The following is a 23,246-nucleotide window of genomic DNA, read 5'->3' on the forward strand; positions in this document are numbered from 1 at the left end:
ATCCTTTTACCAAAATGTATTATTATACATTTCCCAATGCTGTATTCCATCTGTCACTTTTTTGCCCATTCTTCCAATTTGTCCAAGTTCTGCTGCTATTGCATTTGTTCAACCCCCCCCCCCCACCTATCTTCGTATCATCTGCAAACCTTGCCCCAAAGCCATCAATTCCTTTATACAAATCATTGACAAACAATGTGAAAAGTAGTGGTTCCAATGCTGACCCCTGAGGAACACCATCAGCCACTGGCAGTCAACCAGAAAAAAAATTGCTTTATTCCCACTCACTGCTCCCTGCCTGTCAGCCATTCCTCTATCCATGCCAGTATCTTCCCTGTTTACACAACAGGATTTTATCTTAAGCAGCCTCATGTGTGGCACCTTATCAAACACCTTCTGAAAATCCAAGTAAATGACATCCTTTGTCCACCTTGCTTGTTACTTCCTCAAACTCTAAGAGATTTGTCAGGCAAGATTTCCCTTTACAGAAACCATGCTGAATGACTTATTTTATCATTAGTCTTCAAGCATCCTGAAACCTCATCCTTAATAACAGACTCCCCAACACTTACCCAACCACTGAGGTTATGCTAACGAGCCTGTAACTTCCTTTCTTTTGCCTTCCTCCTTTCTTAAAGAGTGCAGTGACATTTGAAATTTTTCAGTCCTCCTGAACCATGCCAGAATCAAGTGATTCTTGAAAGATCATTACTAATGCATCTATCTCTTCAGCAACCTCTTCATGTAGTTATTCTGCTTATGAGTGATTTTTATATGCAGAATTGTATGAGACTCCATTTTGTACATAGCATTTATAAAAGAAAGGATATAGCATTTAAGTACAATATTGCCAGAAGTTACAGTACAGATTCATAAAAATGAGAAAACAATCTTCTGTGGGATTTCTTAGCTGAAGGTGCAATTCAATTCACTTAGGAAGCAGTACCTTTAATAGTTTAGATAGGGAGCATTAATTGGTCAGTTCTACAATAACCAAAAAGTGACTTGATCAACTACTTAAAAGATTTATGACATGCCAGCACTGGAAGGAAAAGAAATCTTGTTCAGTCAAAGAAATCCGGAAAATTGATGCAAGAATCTGAGATGGACCATGTGGAAGTCAGAGCATGTTGCAAACTGCCAGCAAAAGTATGAAATTTAAATCCTGTATGTATACAGGGAACAGAATCAATGTAATTGAGAAAAGGAGTTGAGAGAGTGGAGCTTGAGTAGGACTAAAACAAATACTGTTCCACACATCCCACAGTGAGTACCTAATGCTGCACCTTTTAGGTGACAGAAATGAAGGAAGCTGAAAAAAATATTTCAATACAAAGATGAGTTCAATCTAGCAAGTGAGCTTATTGGAGTGGATTGGGTCAACGAAGATTCCCATCTCCAGTAGTCCAGTCTGCCCGCATTTAGCCCATATCCTCGCTTCCTATTCGTGTACCTGTCCAAGTACCTTTTTATGTTGTTAATGTAACTGCTTCAAACACTTCTTCTGGCAGCTATTTCCATAAATTGATCACCTTCTGGATAAAAAAAAGTTGCAACATCCCCTCCCCCACCAGGGGTCCTATTAAATCTCTTCCCTCCTTCAAGGAAGAGCAGATTTTGGATTGAGCTTTACAGGAGCTATACACCAAAAAGGAAGATGAATTAGTTAGTGCTAGGGAACTTGAAACAGTAGATGGCAGAACATATCTTAAATGTCATGGACACATGTGGATAAGATGAAAGCTGAGATCTCTTATGATAAGATTGTTTGGAATCAAAGAGATGATCAGATAGTGAAAATAAGGCAGGGGTCATAACTACAGGAAAGTAATGAGGTCAGAGGAAAGCGAAGGGTGAGAAAGGTCAGGAGGGATATTGGAATCCAAGATTTTGTTCTCTGTCTTCTCCTCCAAGAGGACCACAACCTTGTTGTGGTTTGAAGGCTTGCGTGCCTCAATTACCTGGAGAGCTATGTTGGCAGGAGTCAGGGCTTTATACTTTGGCTCTTGGTAGGGTCACCCATGCCAAACAGGTCAAAAGGTAGGGGCCAGACTAGGAGTGGTCCACCAGTCCTCCAGGTTCAGAGGTTCAGCTCATGGCTAACAACGCTGAATGGTAAAACAAAATTGTTATGGAAACAGCAATGAAGAATCCTTCTACATCTGAGTGTGATGGTATTCTTGAGCCTTCATCAGGAAGTAACAACCGGGCTACTGATAGATATGACGAGGAAGCCCTGAACACCTCCAGAGATGGAGAACCTTCATTGCTGCCCTAAACACCAGGACGTAACGGGCAGTAAAAATAACTCCAGGGAAATAAAACAGAAAAGTGAAAGAAAAGTTGTTGCAACTCTTCTTGCAGATGCATTGGAATATCATATTCTCTAACTTAATACAATTCATTCACTCTGTCCATATCAGGACCATCCACCTTTGTTATATTTGTTTGTGACATTGGCTTTTTTTATTTCTCTGCATTAGCACTGCCTGAACTAATATCTGCAACACATCAATGTTTCTTTGACACCTTTTGCAGATTACAATTCTTTTCACATAACACGAAAGTACCAAATACAAGCTGGTCAAAAGCCTTCAAAATATCCTCTAAAGATCACACCAAAATGAGTACAAAAACTACTGATCAATTACCTTTTCCTGGTACAAAATCCAGCCATTGGTCTGAAGATCCCTGTTGACAGATGAAGGGTGTGGTTGTGCTTTACCTTGTGCAGTTTCTATGGAACAAATCACCTTGTCAGCGATGTCTACTGATGGAGTATAAATAATCTTCCCAATATTGTCATAGAGTCCTGCTGTTAATACAGCTTTAAGAAGGGGCACTTCCTGATTTGATAAGCTCCGTTTATAGTACTCTGGCAAGAACCCTGAATTGCAGCTTTGATTCTTAGTTCTTCTGGACGTTGGTGACACAAAACCGACTGCCTCCATCAGCTTGATGAGTTCTTGTTTAACATCCTGCAAGGTTATTTTCCAGAAACATATCATGAGCAACCATTCTGCTTGAGGTTTTTCTTTTACAATTATAATTTCATTATAAAAAATGTGGAACTTAATCCTTTAAATACAAATTAATTTATGCTAAAAGCTCAACATAGCTATCCATTCATTCTCTAAACTTCCTTTCATTATGAGAATATGTATAATCTTAAACACCTGGGAAGACATGATATATCAGCACAAAAATCTTGAATGAAAGGCACAAACTACAACATTTATTAGAATAAAAGCACAAAATTAGTGTTTATTAGAATCAAAGTACAGACCTCCATTGTTAGAAGTGCAGTCCTGCTCAAGAAGTGTTTCTTGCAATAAGCCATTTCAGCACGATAGCCATCACTCCGCACATTCTTCCATCTTAACATTGAAACAAAACATCAAATTTAGATGCAATGGGATCACTAATTGAAGTGTACCTGATGCATATAATTATGTTATAGAAATCCAAAAACATTTCTTTCAAGTTTAATTATTAACAGACAACACAATGACAAAGGTTGAGGCATACCCTAAATATGCATTGTAAATAGTCAGATGATCTGAATTAGACAATGACATGGCTGCTTTTACAAGGTTTGCTTCATCTTTTCCATTCACTGGAGTAACAAAGGGAGATTTTTCAGTCATGGCAGCAGCAATGATTGCCTGTAAACAAATCATATGTTTAGCTCAGTATTTGGCACAAATTATAAACATTTACCAGCGATTTCCATCCCCCATGAGGCAGAGCATCTTGAAAACCGCTAGCACCCCTTCACAGAGAGCATTATGGCCACTGTTTCCTGATGTGCACTGTTGCCCATTAACTTGCATCGCTATCATGCATTTTAAAAATAAGACCTGAAGTCCAATGAGAAAATGTATGTCAACCTGAAAAATTCCAGAAGAGTTGACCAAAATCTTAACTAATGAAGTTTGTTTTATGGGAAGATAAAGAAAATGGAGAATTTTACATAAAAGTTTTAGTCAGAATCATATGCACACTTATCAATCATAGGGAAGATGTATAAGCAATTTTATGTTATTTGACATATCAGCCCAAGTCCGAATAGAGCTGTGAATGGAATGGAAAGAAACAATATACTTTTATGCTAGATGTTGCTCCAACCAATTCAAACTTCTCAGATTCTGACTGCCTTTAATTTACTAGGCGCTTTTTAAAAAAAAAAATGCCAACCTCAGCACCGATCAGTCCTGATAATAGTCATCAAGGATACTGCCGAGAACACCACAAAATTTTCATGACAGTTTCTTTTGCTTTTCTCATGATTGAAAGTAAACTAGCAATTTGGTAACTAATCAAATGCAATTCATCATTCTTCATTGTTTTCTAACAGGGGAGCTATTTTTTCACATGATTTAATAAACATAACTATCACCTTGCTGATTAATGGTGTGTCAACCTTTAAGCTCTGCAATTGGGTTGTTAAGCCTTTGTTGCATCCAGTGTATTCAGCAGATTATTGCTATCACATGAAGGGAATTAAATTGCCTTAAAAGCAGCTTTTGTGATAGCAGAAACCGAACAGTTTTGGATTATTCACTCGCACTGCTGTAAATAGCTCATCCTTGTCTTATTTCAGCTATCATTGAGTAAGTGTTCATGGGACTCTCTATGATCATATTTGTTAAGCAATACTACAGCTTTACATGTTTACACGATGCTGATCCTGCCATGCGCTTCTGCATTCATCATGGAGCCCAGATTCAAATAGACTCATTTGGCAGAGGCTTAGGCATGGTGATGAGCATACATGAATTTAGACTGCATTACTGATAAATCAGCTTGATTGCTCAGAAACAATACTAAGAGAAGGTGGCTTACAACAACTAAATGGACAATTAACCAAGTTAATGATTCCAGATTTAAAAGGTTCAGCAAATTACTTGTAGCAATTTTATTTTACCATAGGACATAATGAGCAGAGAATTTTTAATGCCAAACTACACAAATTGAAATCTTTAACTTGTATTTCCACTTTACTTACCACAGGTTCTAAACAGCCAAAAATTGCTCCAAAAATTAACATTTTCCCAATTTTCACATTTACTGGAAGGGCAGCAAGATGTTGCCCTAATGGAGTCAATTTAGGTTTGTTGATTTCACACGCTCCAATTTTCCTCAGCAAGTTCATAGCATTACTAATGACTTGGATTTGTGGTGGATCCAAAGCTCGGGCAAGAAAATCTTCCGGAGATCCATGATTGCATTTCTTATAATTCAAAACAAATGAGAAAAATCATAGCACATAGGAAAAGTATGAATGGTTATCAACCAATTAGACAACAAGAACAGTGTTAACTTTTACTGTCATCAAAATGTCCCTATGCAACTGAAGCTATAAGCATTAATAAGAGCAGATGGAGCATGAGACGATTCTGTAAGAGACTAAGGTCAAAGGAAGTTGTATAAATATTTTTTTTTTTTTAAAAACACATGTGCAAGAGTTTTACATTTCCAGTTCTTTGAGATCGTAAACCACACTAGGTCAACAAAAACCTCTTTAATAACAACTAACAAATATTTTACCAAAGTAAGTGGCTGAAATAAAAACCTCAATGTATTGTTCATAGTTTTCTTTCACTGTTCCAAGCCATTTGAGTTTCAATGAACTCAGTCTGGATTGTTAAAATTAAGAAATTTATAGTAAATTATCTTGATAATAATCTGCCAAGGGAATAATGAATAATACAGCAGGCAAATCTTCTTTTGATCCTTTACATCTTCTTGTCCCCCAACCAAAAGGCTGTTGAGCCAGAGAGCCTGCTCCTGCTTCACCCAGCCTGATGACTCTCTTCAGGGTTATCACACCAGATGTGCAAAAAATATCTTGGCAGAATGTAGACACTGGAAGAGAAAGCTGCCCACTGACATAAAGGTCAGGCAACTCAGCTTCCAGAGATGTTGTGAAGGACATGATGATTGCAAGGAGGATAGTCATAAGATACCAAATGATACTGATCAGTTGGTACAATAGATAGAACACTGGCAGATGGAACAATCCTGATAATTCTGAGGTGATACATTTTGTGAGGACTGATAAAAGGTAGAACATTCACAATGAATGTTGGGCTCTAAGAAGCACAGAGGAACAGAGGGACCTCAGTGGACAAATTCAAGGATCCCTAAACATAACAGCACAGGTAGACAAGGTGATGGAAAAGGCCAAGGGATACTTGCTTTCAATAAATAACAAGAGCGTTATGAAACAACTTCAAATATCATGGGTTGGTGAACAGTTAGAGTACTGTGTACAGTTCTGGCCACCCTATACAAAAGGAACAATGTTAATACACTGAAGAAGGTACAGAAGAGATCACCAGGATGCTGCCTGGGATTCAGTATTAGAGTTATAAGAAAATACTGGATAGACTAGCTGTTTTCAGTGAAATAAAGTGAGCTGACAAATTTTAACAGAAGTATATACAACTGTGACAGATTAGATATGTTACATAGTAGGAAACTTTTCCCAATAACATAGATGTCAATAGCTAGAGGGCATAGATTTAGGGCAAGGGATAAGAGGTTTAGAGGGAATCTGAGAAAGAATTTTTTCCTTGTAGGTGGTGGTCAGAATCTGGAAAGTACTGCCTTGAGTGGCTGGTGGAGTCAATACTCTCATAATGAAGTATCTAGACATGTATATGAATTATCAAAGTCTTGGATAATGGATGGTAAACTGAATGAGTATTAATAGGAACTCAATAATCAGCATGGAAAAGGTGAGCTGATGGGCCTATTTCTTTTGTTGTATGACACTATCACTAGTAAGTATTCCGAAAGTCAGCATTCAATAAGCCAATCCCCCAACTCATACTAAAGACAAGTATTGCAATTAAGATGGTAACCACCTGCATGTGGTTTGGATGTTCAAGCCCCAACAGAAAATCCTGGCGATGCTGGACAATGTTTTTCACCGTCTGCATGCCACCTTGGCTGAACAGAGGAGCACTATCAGTAATGGGCTAAGACAAATGTACTGCTCCAAAGTGCGCTATTCTTACCCTCGGCCATTAGTATAATGAGACAACCTGTAGCCAGGGAAGAGTTAGACTTATTTTTTTTATTCTTTCTTTCCTCTCTTTTAATATTTGTATATCTGTGCACTTGTAATGCCGCTGTGACACTGTAATTTCCTATGAGATCAATAAAGTATCTATCTACTTTGATTAGCTTTATAAACTGTGCCCTTGGGCTAGAATTCAGGCAGCACAGTTGCATGATTTGTACAGTTGCTGTCTCAATTCCAGTGATTCAGGTTCAGCCTCCAGTGCTGTCTTTGGAGATATTTGCATGTTTTCTTTATCAGTGAATGGGGTTTCTCTGGATTTTCCAGTTTCCCCTGAATCATATTAAATCGATTGCAAGAATGTAGTAAGCTCGCATGCTTTTTGTCTCAGCGGGCCCAGTTGGTCACTCCTGTACTATAAGTTGCCTAGTGTGTACTGCAGCTAACATGATTCAGTAAAAATGTTTAACCCTACTACTCCATTGTTGTTCTTGCTCTGCACATACCCAACACCACTCACATTGCCATTAGTACTGACACATTTAACACTGTTGCTTCTTCTATTACTTTAAACCATATTAGTAATTAAATGAGAACACCATAATAAACACACCAGAATGTAGATTTGCACTAGAGAATAACATATTATATCAGCATGTAATAGATTTAAATATTTTTGGAAACACACAACAATGCCGTAACTATACATTAACAGGCAATCTTAGCATTATTTAAAGTCTGAAATTCAAAGTAAATATTACCATGATATGAAGGCAAAGCTCTTCCAAGGGTACTCGTAAGATTTCTGGGACAGAGTAATCTATGAAACTGTCATACCTAGATAAATAAAGCAAATTACATTATTTCTTTAAAATAAAGGCCCCATTTGAAAATAAACATTCATAATGGAAATATAATAGCAAAAATAATTTCAAATACTACAAGGTTTCAAAGCAAACCTTTCTACACAATTCAAAGTTTTTTTTAGAAGTGTAAATAAGCACTCGCAAATGAGACTAGCTTAGGTGGGGCATCTTGGTTGGCATGGACCAGATGGGCTGAAAGGCCTGTTCCTGTGTGCTATAATTCTAAATAAGTGTCCATTGCCTAAAAAGAATAAACAAATAAATTTTAAAAATTTTGCTAATTGACTAACACTAATTCTGTGCAACATAACACATTTATCAAACTTTAGAAAAGATATATGAACAAGCAAACCCAAAACATTGTTTAAAAGGCAATAAATTTAATGGTTGACTTAGTCTTTGATCTACTAATTTAACAAAACTATAAACACATTCTTACGCATGCAACTGCTTCATTCTCAGCTAATATTGTGAGCCTGCCGGTTCCTGAATGAGGAGTTCAACCCAATGGTCAACTTCCAAAATATGTGTACGAGGTGCTCTGGGAATACTTCATTGAAAACAACACCCATAATGTAACAGTCTCGCTCTACTAACTGGAATATTTTGAACATGAATAATGGCTATCAGTAATTGAATCTACAGGTCCTTCCAGGTTATAGCAGGACCTGTGGACTGTTGAACCTGGAAAACTTGATGCTTTGAAAATAATATGTGACATGATAAGCAAATAAAGTACGTATTTCTATGCACAAGGATTTAATATATATTAATAGAGTTAATGTATGTTAAGGTTGTATTGAAGTTTTGCTGAGTGAGTCACTAATAGACAAGCCTAAACTTCTAATATTGCATAACCCTCCAAGGAAGACTTCTTAAATACTACAGTAAAAGGGAGATAGATTAGTTTATCACAGATTTAATATGGGCTTCTTGTCATCTTCTGGCTTCTGATCTATACCATTGGCCCAGTAGTACTTTTTCTCCCCCCCAATAAATATACTGCTCCTGTTTGCCCACTTGCTCTGTATCATTATTATAGGAGACAAGTTATTTTGCTAAAATATCACATTAAAAAGATAGGATAGAAAAACTCTCATTGAAGCAATCGCAAACAATAATGTCACTCTTTCAGATTTTCTGAGTATTCACCTTGCTTTTGTGTACAAACGAAAACAGAATCCCTCTTGAACACGACCAGCTCGACCCTGCCTCTGAAGTGCATTGGCTTTGCTGATAAATGTCTCCACCAATGAGCTCATTTGGCTACTTTCCCGATACCTACAAATAACATAAGCTAAATGATCACGTAGTCTACAAATTTTCAAGATGCTGAAAAAATCTGCATTAGCAAATATTTCATTCAGATGAATGTTACAGAACAGATTTAATGACAAAAACTGTAAGTTATATGCAGTAGTATAGATTTATAACAGTAACTAAAATATTTTAAGTATCATTCAGTTACAAAATCAGAAAAACAGCTGCAATATATATAGCAATTAAGAGAATTCTGACTACATAATACATTCTAAACAAACCTGTTTTCTTTAGTCTTTCCAGCATCAATGACAAAGACAACATCGGGAATTGTGATTCCTGTTTCTGCAATATTTGTTGCCAAAACAATCTGAAAAATTACACAATTAAATAATTAGGTGCAAAGAATTCCAATCTTTCCTGCTTTAGGTTTTAATTGATACCACCATACCTCTCCCATTATTTGTGATGAAAAAATCTTAACTGGCCACAATAGCATATTATTTATTCCATACAATTTTACAATGTAGAAAAAAGATGACCCATAATTCCATTCAATTCCGTTCCTGCTCTATCATTCATCCTGGTTATGTTATATGTTACAGGTGGAAAAACAATTACTTTTATTTCAACAAATCTCAAACTGATGAACAAAAATCAAAGCAAATAATATTTTGTAGACAATGATGGCCTTTTGTGACTCTAAAGGCTTCATCAGCAAAAGAAACAGGGTTGCCCGTCATCCTTCTGGTTTCAATTGCCAATGAAGCCTTTAGAGTCACTGGATAATGATTGTGATTAATTAATTTTATTCTGTGAGGTGACCATTGTCACACACAGGACTGAATCAGCCCTGCATAAGAAAATGTATCTGGAACACTTTTATGAGAAAACCTCAACTCAAATTCTTAGGAAGCGGGCATTGCCGCTAGTGAATATGGTGAGAATTGTGAATATTAGTAATGGAGAAGAGCACTTAAAAAACTGAAGTACAACTTCTACATACACTTAATGGGAGGATAGGTGATCTACCCAAGATAGAATGGAACAAAGGATTGATAGAAATAAATTGTAATGGAACAATGACTGACCATTATGGAGGATATACTTCAGTTCTGACTCCTTGCATTGCCAAGGACATAGAATGAGGAAATTAACAGAATACATGATACATGCCAATTGATATTTTTTTCCCATACAAGAACCAGATCAAGTACATTGAGAATGGAAGAGAAGAAAAGAAAAGTAATAGGGAATATGAATGTAGAATAAAAGCCAATATAAAAATGGAAACCAAAGTTTTTCTCTGCAGCATGGAAAGAACACAGCAGTGTGGGTCACATTAGAATTAAAGAAGATAATACTTGCTTCGAGATGCATGGTAAAGTATAAGCAATCTGTATGAGCTTTTACTCAAAAAAGATGCTGAGAAAATATCATTTGTGTGGAGATGGTAAGGATGATGAATGGACTGGAAAGGCTGATAATGCCTCGAGGTGTGATATAACCTTAGGGTTGATTAACCTACAAAATTAGGGTTTGATATAACTTTCCAATCATCACTAGATATGGGGGAGTGGCAAAGAAATATAAAGCAGAAAACCTGCTTCAAGAAAGGATGCAATGACATTCCTAGAAATTACAGGGTGGTCACCAGACAGGCTGGTGGCGTAGTGGCATCAGCGCTGGACTTCAGGGCAAGAGGCTCCCTTGCACGTTCCCCATATGTGCCTGGGTTGAGTGTCGAGCTAGCAACTCGGGCTCATTAAAAAAAAACCTGGAGAGAGATGGGCTCCACCAGGTTTCAGATGCTCAAGACACGCTGTACAATGAGCAATCACCAAAAAGATTGATGCAAAAAGCTTGTCATGACAGTGCCCCGACAACTCCATCAGGATTTAAGGGTGCGCGCGTGCGCGCGCACACACACACAAAATTGAATAAGAACTGTAGATAAAGTTTTAGAAACAATAATCAAAGGAAAAATTAACATGAAGAGGTTTGAACTAGTTAAGGTGAGGCAGCACAAATCTGTAAAAGCAGAATGAGTTAAATTGAATTTTAAAACATTATTTAGGCATACAGCATGGTAACATGACCTTCCAGCCCAATAAGCCTCTGCCACCCAATTACCCCCATGTGACCAATTAACCTACTAACCTGTATGTCTTTGGAATATGGGAGGAAACCAGGGGAAACACACACAGTTGCAAGGAAATAATAATTCCTTACGGTCAGAGGAGGAATTGAACACAGGTTACTGGAGCTGTAATAGTGTTATACAAACCATTATGCTACCATGCCACCCTGAACTTTAAGATTGGTAAAACTAAATGGGACAGGACTCGAACCTGCAATCCTCTGATAATTCTGCATCACACATCGAAGTTTGATGCCCTATTCATCAGACCTCACAGTTTCATTCTTAAATGAATTTATTTTGATGATAAACAAAAAAGTGGATGTTGTCTGTGGTGTTAGGCCAATAGAATTAGCCCAACTGTTGCTGGATTAAAATAATTAAAAGTAGATATAGGTAAGTCTGCAGAACTTAGGAAGGTAACCACCCATGCCATTTTTTCCAGTCTTATTCTTCATATATTCACAGAAACTTTTATGATCAGATTTTACACAAGCATACTCCATCCTCCCCTCTTAGACATTTTCTTCTGCTCTGTGTAATCCAAACTGCTTCTAAACTTCTGGCTTAATGCTTTCCCTGACAATTTTATGTGTCTTATCTTTGAATATAATTCTACCCCAAATTTCTTTTGTAAGCCATAGCCGAGTCCTTTTGCCATTCAAAAAGTCAGGGAATGAATAAAAAACACAAAATTGCTGGCAGAACTCAGCAGGTCAGACAGCATCTATGGGAGGAGGTAGTAACGACTACTACCTCCTCCCACAGATGCTGTCTGGCCTGCTGAGTTCTGCCAGCATTTTGTGTTTTTTATTTATTTCCAGCATCTGCAGATTCACTCGTGTTGTCAGGGAATGAATAATTGTTTTAATTCAGGTAACATATTCATAGACACGATGTTAAGTTGGAGAATTGGGGCAAAGGAAGATGGGGGTAGGTTTCATAGATGTGAATGAGGTTTAGGTAGTGTAGACAAAGAAAACTCTTAAATCCTAAAAGCTGATGGTATGGAATTAAGGGGCACAGATTTAAGATTCTGCACAAGAGAACTTACTTATGCAGAGATTAGCAATGAGATGGAACTCCCTACCTGCAAGTGGTGGAAGCAGAGATAATCAGTGATCTTAAAACAACGTTACAAAAATGCCAGTGTGAAATACATTTGCAAGGCAATAAGGATAAAACAAGGGAATAGAGTTGATTGCAACACACACAAAATGCTGGTGGAATGCAGCAGTCTAGGCAGTATCTATAGGAAGAAGTACAGTCGACATTTTGGGTTGAGACCCTTCGTCAGGACTAATGGAAAAAATCTGTTTGTCCTGACAAAGGGTCTCGACCTGAAACTTTGACTATACTTCTTCCTACAGATGTTGCCTGGCCTGCTGCATTCCAACAGCATTTTGTGAGTGTTTCTTAAATTTCCAACATCTGCAGATCTTGTGTTTGCGTTTTTAAATTAGAGTTGATTGGGTCATTTCACAGAATGCTGGTGTGGAACTGATATCAGGAATGGCCTCTTGTGGCATTGTGGTAAGCACTTTTATTAAATCAGCCTACACAAATGGAATATTGACGAGAATCCTCAACATCTGTGGTTATTGCAATTTCTCTATGATTTTTTCTATATCTAACTCCCAAGGCATGAGAAAATATATAGTACATTAGGTTAATGTTTAATAGTAAGTGTTGAATTTTGCCTTTGCTTAAGTTGCAGTTGATTTTTGTTTACAAAGAATCATCACATTCATAAGAAGTGAATGTAGCTACTGATAACCTTCAAAGTATCTACGCACAGGTACATGTTATTACAATCTCTATTTCCACACGTATTTTAAAAGATGAACAGAAACCAGTCTGATTGAGTGACTATTCCAATTACCTTCCGAACTCCGGGTGGTGGGATTGTGAAGGCTGCAGCTTGATCTTGTGATGAAAGGATAGAGTGCAAAGCAATCACTTTGTACCTACAGATTTAGCAACATAAAACTTAAATTACTTGTTGGTATCATCTAAGAGTTAAAGAAAGAGATAAGTAAAAATAGCATCATTTATTCAAGGGAAGGGAATGAATAAGGAAAGATAATGATAATGGCACAGTAACCCATCAAGTTCGCCCTAAAAACCAACATCTGTTCGTTTTGTCTAAAGACCACCCATTCTTCCAAATTCCACACAGCTTTGCCACACTAGAAATTATATACTACTCACACTCATTACTTGTATTCTGCCAAACTAAAATCACACAGCAATGCAAAATGCTTGAAGATACACGAGACTACAGATGCTGAAATCTGAAGCAAAAAAACAAATTGTTACACAGCAGGTGAGCAGCATCCCTGTGGAGGGGAGGGTTGCTGATAGGTTCTTGTGAATCATTTCTCCCAGCCCACTCCACAAATGCTGCTCACCCACCGAGTTCCTCCTGAAGTTTGGCTTAAAATGTATGAAGCTTTGCAATAACTTGCAAAAAAGGAATCTAGAAAATAACTGCAGGTTGTTGCATATCAACTGGGAAATTGAAAAACTAATTGTCAACAGAAATCACAACCTTGAAGGACAACATGCAAAAAAGCATCCTAGGTTGTAAATCCAAAGCAAATACAGAAAGTGCTGGAAGGACTCTGAGTTATTTGACCTGCTGGGTGCTTCCAGCATTTTCTATTTGTTTCTTTCTTCCCCATCACCTGTAGTTATTTTCTTCAAGATAATGAAGCCAACTTTATTAACCTAGTGAAACCCAGAAGGTAATCTTAGAACCTAGAAACTATATAATTAGCTAGTTGATGTGATCAAGTACTTTTATAAAAATACACAGATGTAGAGCAAGGTTGGAAGTAGATAGTTAATGTTGTGTTAAGGTTTGGTAAAATAATCTGAACAAAAATTAGAACATCGTGTTCAATTTCAGTCATGACAAAAAGAAAATGAAATTATATGCTCATGTCTTTTCCAATGTACTTAACAAATAATGTAAAAAGAACTCCAGCATAGTACGAGGAAGTACAGCAATATCACTCGATCAAACTTCCCTTTAAAATGAACAAAAATTGTTCTATAGCACTGGTTAAATAATAGAATGGAATTTCTCTCAAGAACCCGCAAAATACTGTAATTTATTTTGCAATATTTTGAAAATCTAAGGTGTGACTCATATATGTGTGTATATTGGTAAATCTTCCCAAACCGTAAGTCATTTCAACTAACATGTTGTCTGGAATGCCGGATTCTTAGCCACCCATTAGATGGAGAACTTCTTGAGGTAGGGTTCAATCCTCAGGCCTCTCCCACCATTACTGTGCCTGAATTTATTTTGGCTCTACTGAAATCAGGATTTTAAGTAAGAACTTCTACTGATGCTGCTACATTATTTGAGTGGCACCAAAACAAGAGAGTGAGTAATTTAGAGCAAATTAGGAGCTGAGGGGAATAGGAGAGTGACCCAAGTGAGCTCTGGCATCCCTTTCCTACCACACCCACTTCTCTCTCTCTCACTCACTCCAACTTCTCTTCTCTTAATTGTGGTCTGGACTGCCCATCTGAAACAGCAGAGCAGTGCAGCTAGTAGAGCCACTGCCTCATGGTGCTAGAGATGTGTTCAGTCCTGTCCTTGGATGCTGCCTAGGTGGTGTTTGAACATCCCCTAGTTTGCTCTCACATTTTAAAGACTTGGTAGATTGGTAGGCTATTTCATCACTATAAATTGATTATATTGTAAGCGACTGGCAATATTTAGGGTGAGCTGGTAAGACTGAGGGGGATTTTTTAAAAAAACATGATTAATATAAGTAGGCAGTTGATAGTCAGTGTGGTCTCTGTGATGTGATAGGCTTGCTTCCATGCTGTATGTCTGATTCCTTTCTGTTCTCCCCTAGCAGTTTTTCAGCACACAATGCCCCTAGAGAATCTACACTCAAGGCCTGCGGTATTTACCTATTTTACTTGATGAAAAAGCACACAAGCTTTCAAGTTTCAAGCTTTTCAAATCTGAATACAAAAATTTAATCTGAACTGTGTACTATCCACAAAGTGGGCAGCTTTCAGTCACATGGGCAAAAAAAAAGTATCGGCAAAGATGCTGTCAATTTTCCCTAAAATTAAAGCTCCTGAGAGAAAACTGCTGTAACCATTTGAAAGTGATATACTGGGAGCTAACTGCAATTTTTTCTTAATCAACATATTACAAACATTACAAAAGCAGGACCCTAGAATCACTCAGCAAATTAAACAGTGTTAACGTGGAGAAAAACAAACTATATGTTTTTGGTTAAGGACCTTTCATTACAAATAGAAAACGTACAGTACCAGAGCATTTTACATTATAGAGAGGGGAAATGAAAAGAAAGCAGGGACTGTTTGTGATAGGGTGCAGGATATGTCAAGTAATACTTTAACTACTCCAATTAATAATGGCTGGTCACCTATCACATCCAATAAAAGCATGTATTCCGATGGTCTGCCAGTGCTAAAGATAATTTTACTTTAAATAGCAATTGTCATGTCAAACAACCAGATGAGACACAAATAGAACTCAAGAGGCAGTGGACTGGCAAACGCTTATATCCCTAACATATATATGCACAGACCAATGTGTTTTATGTTGTGCTTGGTAACTATTATTATGGATATAAAGTGAGAAAACTATTTGCAAGGTGGGAATTCCATGAAGAGTCAGATTTTCTCGTCCTGTCTGAAGAAGGGCCTTGGCCCGAAACGTCGACAGTTTACTCTTTCCAAAGATATTGCCTGATCTGCTGAGTTCCTCCAGTATTTTGTGAGTGTTGCTTTGGATTTCAAACATCTGCAGATTTTCTTGTGTCATGAAATAATCCCAGTTGGACATTTGAATAACAATGAAGCACAAGTCATTTTTATGCAGTTCTGGCTAATAAAAATTTCTGTGACCAAAAAAATGGGTATTCCCCCAGATATTGAATACAAACAGACAATGGAAAAAAACTTTACCTTTTCCTATCTTGAAACATTTTGTCTGTAGTTAAAAGATCAAAAAGATGTTGAATGTGAGCCAGACCTGGTAAGAATACTAATACCGCACCATCAATTGCTCTGTATTGGCTACTTCTTTCTGCAAAGGGAATATCAATCAGTTATCTTCAGTCTTGCACAGCAATTTCCCCCTGCTTTTCTTACTTTCATTTTCAACATTCATCTCACTTTTTTCATGGTGTGTCATGATACATCTTATACACAAAGCTTTCACCTATATAACCCAGCTCTTTCAACACATCCCCACTGTCTCAATCTACTTGCCCAGAATCTTTCCTTTTGATAAATGCTAACTTCTTCCAGATCAACATACAGAAGATCAAAAACACTTCACCTTCACAATATCCTTACTACCTAGCTAAGGATTTCTTCCCCTGCTTCAAAAGGAAACATCACCATTTTGATTTGAAAGACTTCAGATAACAACTTTGATCTTTTGAATAAAGCTGTGTGGTTATGGGATCGATCCATCTCCCCACAAGACTACTCCAGATGCTTTCTTTCCTAGCTTTTGATGAGTTGTGCAAAATTATGCAAGGTGTCCCACAGAAGCTAGATGGATAATTCAGTAGTTTTCTGTACGTTTTGATGCTTTGATTTCTTGCTATAACCAAATAATTTATTGAAACACTTTAAACAAAGCTCTATCATACTCCAGCTAAGATTTGTCACATGCAACCATGCTCTATGGTACATTCCACGTGCTATTACACACAACAGTGGCAAGCAATTTACACCCACTTACTAGCATATTGTCTGCAAAATAAATTTAGAATAATTATCAAGTTTATGATGTAAGGTAAGCCAATACAAATGCTTACAAATTTTCTTGCCACTGCAACAATATAATCATGAACTATTTGATCAACTCTATCTGCACTTAGCAGACTTTCAAATCAGATTTTTGCAGTAGTTTGAGAATCTTATTGGAGTATCAAATATTAAAATGAATTAGAATGTGTCAGATGTAACCATAACATAAAATGGAAACATTTAAACCTGCACTTGTTTTTTCGAACAGAACCAACACTGTTTCACTTTCAGTAAATAAATGTTTTCAGAAATAAAACAAAATGCCGTGCTTGTTCGAGACAAATTGCACAAGAATTGCTTGACCAGTAACATAGAGAATAGAAAACATCCAGGTTCAGCAGGAGTAGTTGTTATTGTAGAGGACACAAAATACTTTTTCACCTACCCAAGTAACTAATCAGCTCCAGGATGAGATCCACATTTATTTTAGTTGGATGCATGCACTGAACAGCATGACAGGTACGAACACTGTACTGTTCAAGCTCAGGTGTCAAATTTTGGCTGGGTATGAGCCCTTTAACAAAATATTCCTGAAAAGGATATTAACAAGGACTAAATAAAAATGCACTAACATTTGAAGGGGAAAGAGAAAACATTTCAGTATTTACAGCTACCAAAATTGAAAACTTCACATTTACTTTAAACAATATACACATACATGAACATTTTTATTCTTGCATCAAAACATCAGATAGCCATCTTAATCAAATAAACTAGTCCAATTGTCCACCTTCTCGATATCATTTCCATTTGATGCTCAAGCAATCAATGAAATTGCTGGATTTGACTTAACTTTGTAGGCTTGTTTTCAACAATGCACATCATTGCACCTTTCCTCATTCATTCAGTTTCAAAAACTCTGCCCAAACAGACACTGGAGCCAAAATAAAGAATTCTAAACTTTCCAGTAACCAGTAAAAACTCAAGCTGACAGGTTAGTAGTATCCTGCATACTGAGCATCATCTTGACAAATATAGTTAACTTGCCCAAACTATTCATCATCTACTACTGTGCATCCAGTAAATGTTAATCAATCAGAAATACGACCTGCTTAATTACCCCTCAAAAACAGGAAGATCGTAGCTTATTACTTGTTTGCAAAGAAACTGATTTACACAGGTCAGTATCATCTTTCAAAATTATTCATGTCAGAAAAGTGATTGCCAACGAGAACTAAAAAATTACTGATAATTTCCTGATTCTGTGGGGAGATTCACAAGATAAATGGCAAGGTACTATTTTCTCCAGTTAAAATCTAGAACAAGATGGTCACATGGCTGAACAAAGCTCTGTCTAGCACTCACTTTTAGATTTCTATCAGCATTCAGCAAAATGAATATATAAATGACATGGAAACAATTTTCTATATGTAACCATCTTCAAGAAAGGAAACATGGTGAACTGCGATAACTGGAGAGTGGTTACCTTGCCATCTACCACTGTAAAAGTAATTGTCAGGGTCCACTTCAACCAAACCTATTCGAGGACTTATTCAACTTTATTCAAGTCCTCAACTCCAACAATTGAGGACTGTGGAGCATTTTCTTTAAATTTCACTACCAACAGAAATGACCTCCTTATATTTGCTCCATGACGGCATTTAACCATGATGCTCATGTATTTAATATTTCAGTAATATTTGAGTGAAATTTGATTAAGCATTCTGTTTGGTTAAATAATTCATTATGGGCTTTATGTAAAATACGTAAATGGCCTATATCATCATGCCACAATGTAATATGCGCGCATCTCACTAAAAGTAAAACAAAGGAAGTACACAGGTTATTCCTGACACTACAAGAGTAAATTTTAGTAAAGACTACTGTCAAACAAAGCTATACCCAACATTCTTCTCGATCAATCTCACTACAACGTTGCTCTTCACATCAAACAAACTTTCTCTGAGAATGGTTCTACCCTAGATTTAGCCTACCAGCAACTACAATCCAAACCCAAGATTTGCAGACCCTTGGTAGTCAGACTGCAGAAAGCAAACAATCAGCCCTGATGAAGGGTCTTGGCCCAAATTATAACTGTTCATTTGCCTCTATAAATGCTGCCTGACCAGCTGAGTTCCTCCGGCATTGTCTGTGTCAGTGCGTCTGGTAAGCAAATGATGCTTGTGTTGTAAATGCAGAGGCAGAATCCCAAAACATAATCAACTCATTCTTTGAGAGGAAGGGTATTACACTCAACATCTGCAAAACCAAGATCCTCTACCAATCTCAAAAAAGAGAAAATCAGCAGATGCTGGAAATCCAAGCAACACACACAAAATGCTGGAGGACACAAAATGCTGGAGGAACTCAGAGGCCGGGCAGCATCTATGGAAAAAAAGTAAGTCGATGTTTTGGGCTGAGGCACTTCAGCGGAACTGGAGAAAAAAAAGATGAGGAATAGATTTTAAAGGTGGGGGATGGGGGAGAGAAACACAAGGTGATAGGTAAAATTAGGAGGGGGAGGAGTGAAGTAAAGAGCTGGGAAGTTGTTCGATGTAAGAGTTACAGGGTTTGAAAAGGGACAGTCCGATAGGAGAGAACAGAGGCCATGGAAGGGGGGAGGGGGTAAAAGGAGCACCAGAGGGAGGCAATAGGCAAAGAGATAAGGTGAGAGAGGGAAAAGGGGATGGAGAATGGTGATGGGTGGGGGGACCATTTCTGGAAGTTCGAGAAATCAATGTTCATGCCATTAGGTTGGAGTCTACCCAGACAGAATAAAGGGTGGCGTTCCTCCAATGTGAGTGTGGCCTCATTGTGACAGTAGAGGAGGCCAGGGATTGACATATCGGAATGAAATGGGAAGTGGAATTAAAATGGGTGGCCACTGAGAGATCCTGCTTCTTCCAGTGGACAGAGTGTAGGTGCTCAGCAAAACCATTTCCCAAATTATGTCGGGTCTCACAGATATACAGGAGGCCATGCTGGGAGCAACAGACACAGTATATGACCCCAACAGACTCACAGGTGAAGTGCTGCCTCACCTGGAAGGAATGTTTTGGCCCTGAATGGCAGTGAGGGAGGTGATGTAGCACTTGTTCCACTTACAAGGGTAAGTGCCAGCAGGGAGACCAGTGGGGAGGGACAAATGGGCAAGGGAGTCATGTAGAGAGTGATCCCTGCGGAAATCACAAAGTGGGTAGGGGTGGGGGAAGAGGGAAAGCCAGATATTGATAATAAAATTCACATTCTTTCAATATGCCAACACCACCTTTGCCAATTGAGGAAGACTACTTGAAGACCTGGCACAACACTCATTTTTGAAACTTGGACCACCAGTGCTGTTATCACAAATCCACAAGCACCACAAACCAATAGAAGCCTCCTCTTCCTCACCATAATCCTCTGTATTGAGACACTACTTATTCTTAATGCTTCAGTTGGATGGGTCATTTTGTTCATATGCCTGGCTACCTAAACAGACACTCTCTTCCAAACTTAATAGTGGAAGGAGATGGCTGGGTGGTTGGGGGCGTCAGAAAAAAATGATTTAGAGCTTCTTTGAAAAAGTGCCACATTTGCACTGATACCGGTGAACCTTGATGTATTCTAGATTTTAATGTGATCCTTGTTGTCAAGCAGAAAGGGGATATTCTTTCAGGGGCTAGCAGCAGTCAGTTTTCTGGCACTGTAACTAGATCTGAGAATCAGAGGGAAAGGGTGCACTCAGACAGGGCAATAGTGATAGGAGCCTCAGTAGTGACAGAGGCAGACAAGAGAATATATGGCTTAGAAGAGTTTCCAGGACTGTGTATTTATCACTTAGGTGCCAGGGTCAAGGATGTCTCCAAGTAGTGCAGCAAATTCTTCAGGACAGCAAATAACCAGAGGTCATTGTACACATTGGTACAAACAACGCAAGTAGAACAAGGCATGAAGTCCTATAGAATGAGTATAGGGAGGTAGGTAAAAAATTAAAACGCAGGGCCGGGAGAGGCGGTCTCCTGACTATCCCAGTGCCACATGCTAGTGAGCCAGGGAATAGGAAGATAGGTCAGGCTGAAGAGCTGGTGCAGGGAGCAGCGATTCAGGTTCTTGGATCATTGGGATCTCTTTTGGGGTAGAGGTGACCTGTACAAGAGGGACAATTGCATTTGAACTAGAGGGGACCAATATCCTAGCAGGGAAATTTGCTTTTGCCATCTAGGAGGGTTTAAACTATATTGCTAGGTTGTGGGACTTGACTGCTTCATTCTTACTAGTCTCTTCCATGCTGCATTATTCTAAGACTCCGTAAAAGGCAGAAGAAATTCACCAGGTCAAAAACGACACACTTGTCTGTCCAATTAGCCTCTTCCTGTCTCATCTGAGGAAGTAGTAAAGAGTTCCAATGTTCATCGCATTAACGTGTCAGAACATGGACACACAGTGCTGCCTAAGAAGAAGATAATTCTATATCATTAACTATTTCAAGTTTTAGAACACAGCTTCAGGTGATAATGAACACCATAAACTCCAACAGTTATAAGTAATTTAAGAATAACCTGATGCTGATATGTTCTTCCTCCTTTGTCAGTAACAGTCAAGTTAATTTCTTCCTCCTCCTCAGAAAATGGCTGATAATATTCAGAATCCTTTTCCAAAACATAGCCAGTCGCTTCTATCACATCTTCCAAATGTAAAACCTGTATACAATTGTGGATGAAAATTTAAAGTTCATCTAAATTTAAAGAGCAGTAAATTTTCTTAAGCAGTCAACTGTTCTCAATATTTATTGCTTATTTATTTAATTTTTTCTTTCTTTTGTATTTGCAGTTTGTTGTCTTTTGTACATTGGTTGTTTATCATCGTGTTGGTTGCAGTCTTTTATGGATTCTACATTTCTTGGATTTACTAAGTATGCCCGCAAGAAAATGAAACCCAGGGTTATACATGGTGACATATATATACACTTTGATAATAAATTTACTATGAAACTCAAAATTAAATTTAAAACATAATTTAAAATATAACAGACTGTTTATCAAGATACAGGCTGTCCCCGGGTTATGTACGAGTTCCGTTCCTGAGTCCATCTTTAAGTCGGATTTGTATGTAAGTCGGAACAAGTACATCCGGTATTATTTAGCGTCAGTTAGTCAAACTTTGTCTTAGTATATAGTATACCTTTCTATACATATAAAGCACTTAAGAAATGTATGTATTCCAATAATTAAACCATTGCGTTGCTTAGTAATAATTGTAGCTTTCATCGGGGCAGGGCCTTTCACATGCTCCATTATTCTCACTTTATCCTTTAAAATTGTTCCAATCGTTGACTGACTGTAGCCTAATGCTTTTCCAATGACCGATGGCGTTTCACCTCTTTCCAAATGCTTTATTATTTCCACTTTATTTTCAATTGCGATTGCTTCCCGTCAATAGAACAGAAACACTGCGGGTGGCGAGTGGGAACCTCCTTTCTCCAGCCCGGTACTGATCTGACTGCGCCACCAGCCGACCAGAATGGAGGGGGAGGTGGCAGGGTCAGGGTGAATCTTACTAAGAAAAATTCAAGCCAAATACAAAGTTAAACACTCATCACAGTGTCAACGGCAACAACTTAAAATGGCGAACGGCGTTCTCCTTCCTCGGTTTGAAAGAACAAGTTGTCCGTAAATCAGACGTTCGTATCTCGGGGACTGCCTGTACAAAAATTCACATGGTAAAATAAAGCATCAAATATTCCTCATTCTTACCTGCACTGGATAAATTCTTCCAGGAATATTGATAACAGGGCAATGTCCAAAGTAATTAGCAAATTTATCACTATCGACAGTTGCACTCATCAAAATAAGGTTCAGATTTGAGCGTTTTTGCATTATCTCCTTCAAGATGATCAACAGGAAATCAGACTGAACGCTTCTCTCATGAACCTATAATATATAATAGGATCATCAGGAAATCTGTGTGGACAGCAGCAGTTTTTCCACCAAAAGCCAATTGTAGAAATACACATGACAATACTTTGCAACAAAGCATCAACAACAAAAAAAACAATGAACAAAAATTATTAAATGGGAGTACAATATTTATACTATAGACAAAGTATTTGATTCTTTAAATTGTTAAATTGTTCTTCTATCTCAGGCAAAATGCCAGTTTCTTAAAACATTAAATACAATGGAAAACTCCAGTTCAATTCCTCAAGAAT

At 37.8% G+C, this 23,246-nt stretch overlaps 1 protein-coding gene across 1 annotated transcript in view; it reads right to left on the reverse strand.

Moving 5' to 3' along the window:
* Positions 1-23,246, reverse strand: part of dhx29 (DEAH (Asp-Glu-Ala-His) box polypeptide 29) — a 63,663-nt gene that overhangs the window by 13,450 nt on the left and 26,967 nt on the right. Inside the window, exons 13-24 of the mRNA XM_073064436.1 lie at positions 22,792-22,968; positions 21,598-21,738; positions 17,502-17,646; positions 16,262-16,382; positions 13,179-13,263; positions 9,438-9,526; positions 9,049-9,177; positions 7,792-7,867; positions 5,009-5,233; positions 3,529-3,665; positions 3,287-3,377; positions 2,652-2,978 (exon numbers count right to left, since the gene is read on the reverse strand). Of these exons, the coding sequence (XP_072920537.1) occupies positions 2,652-2,978; positions 3,287-3,377; positions 3,529-3,665; positions 5,009-5,233; positions 7,792-7,867; positions 9,049-9,177; positions 9,438-9,526; positions 13,179-13,263; positions 16,262-16,382; positions 17,502-17,646; positions 21,598-21,738; positions 22,792-22,968 (1,743 nt within the window). The remainder of the gene's footprint in view (positions 1-2,651; positions 2,979-3,286; positions 3,378-3,528; positions 3,666-5,008; positions 5,234-7,791; positions 7,868-9,048; positions 9,178-9,437; positions 9,527-13,178; positions 13,264-16,261; positions 16,383-17,501; positions 17,647-21,597; positions 21,739-22,791; positions 22,969-23,246) is intronic.

This window comes from Hemitrygon akajei, chromosome 13 (assembly GCF_048418815.1).
Source record: "Hemitrygon akajei chromosome 13, sHemAka1.3, whole genome shotgun sequence".
Classification (NCBI taxonomy): domain Eukaryota; kingdom Metazoa; phylum Chordata; class Chondrichthyes; order Myliobatiformes; family Dasyatidae; genus Hemitrygon; species Hemitrygon akajei.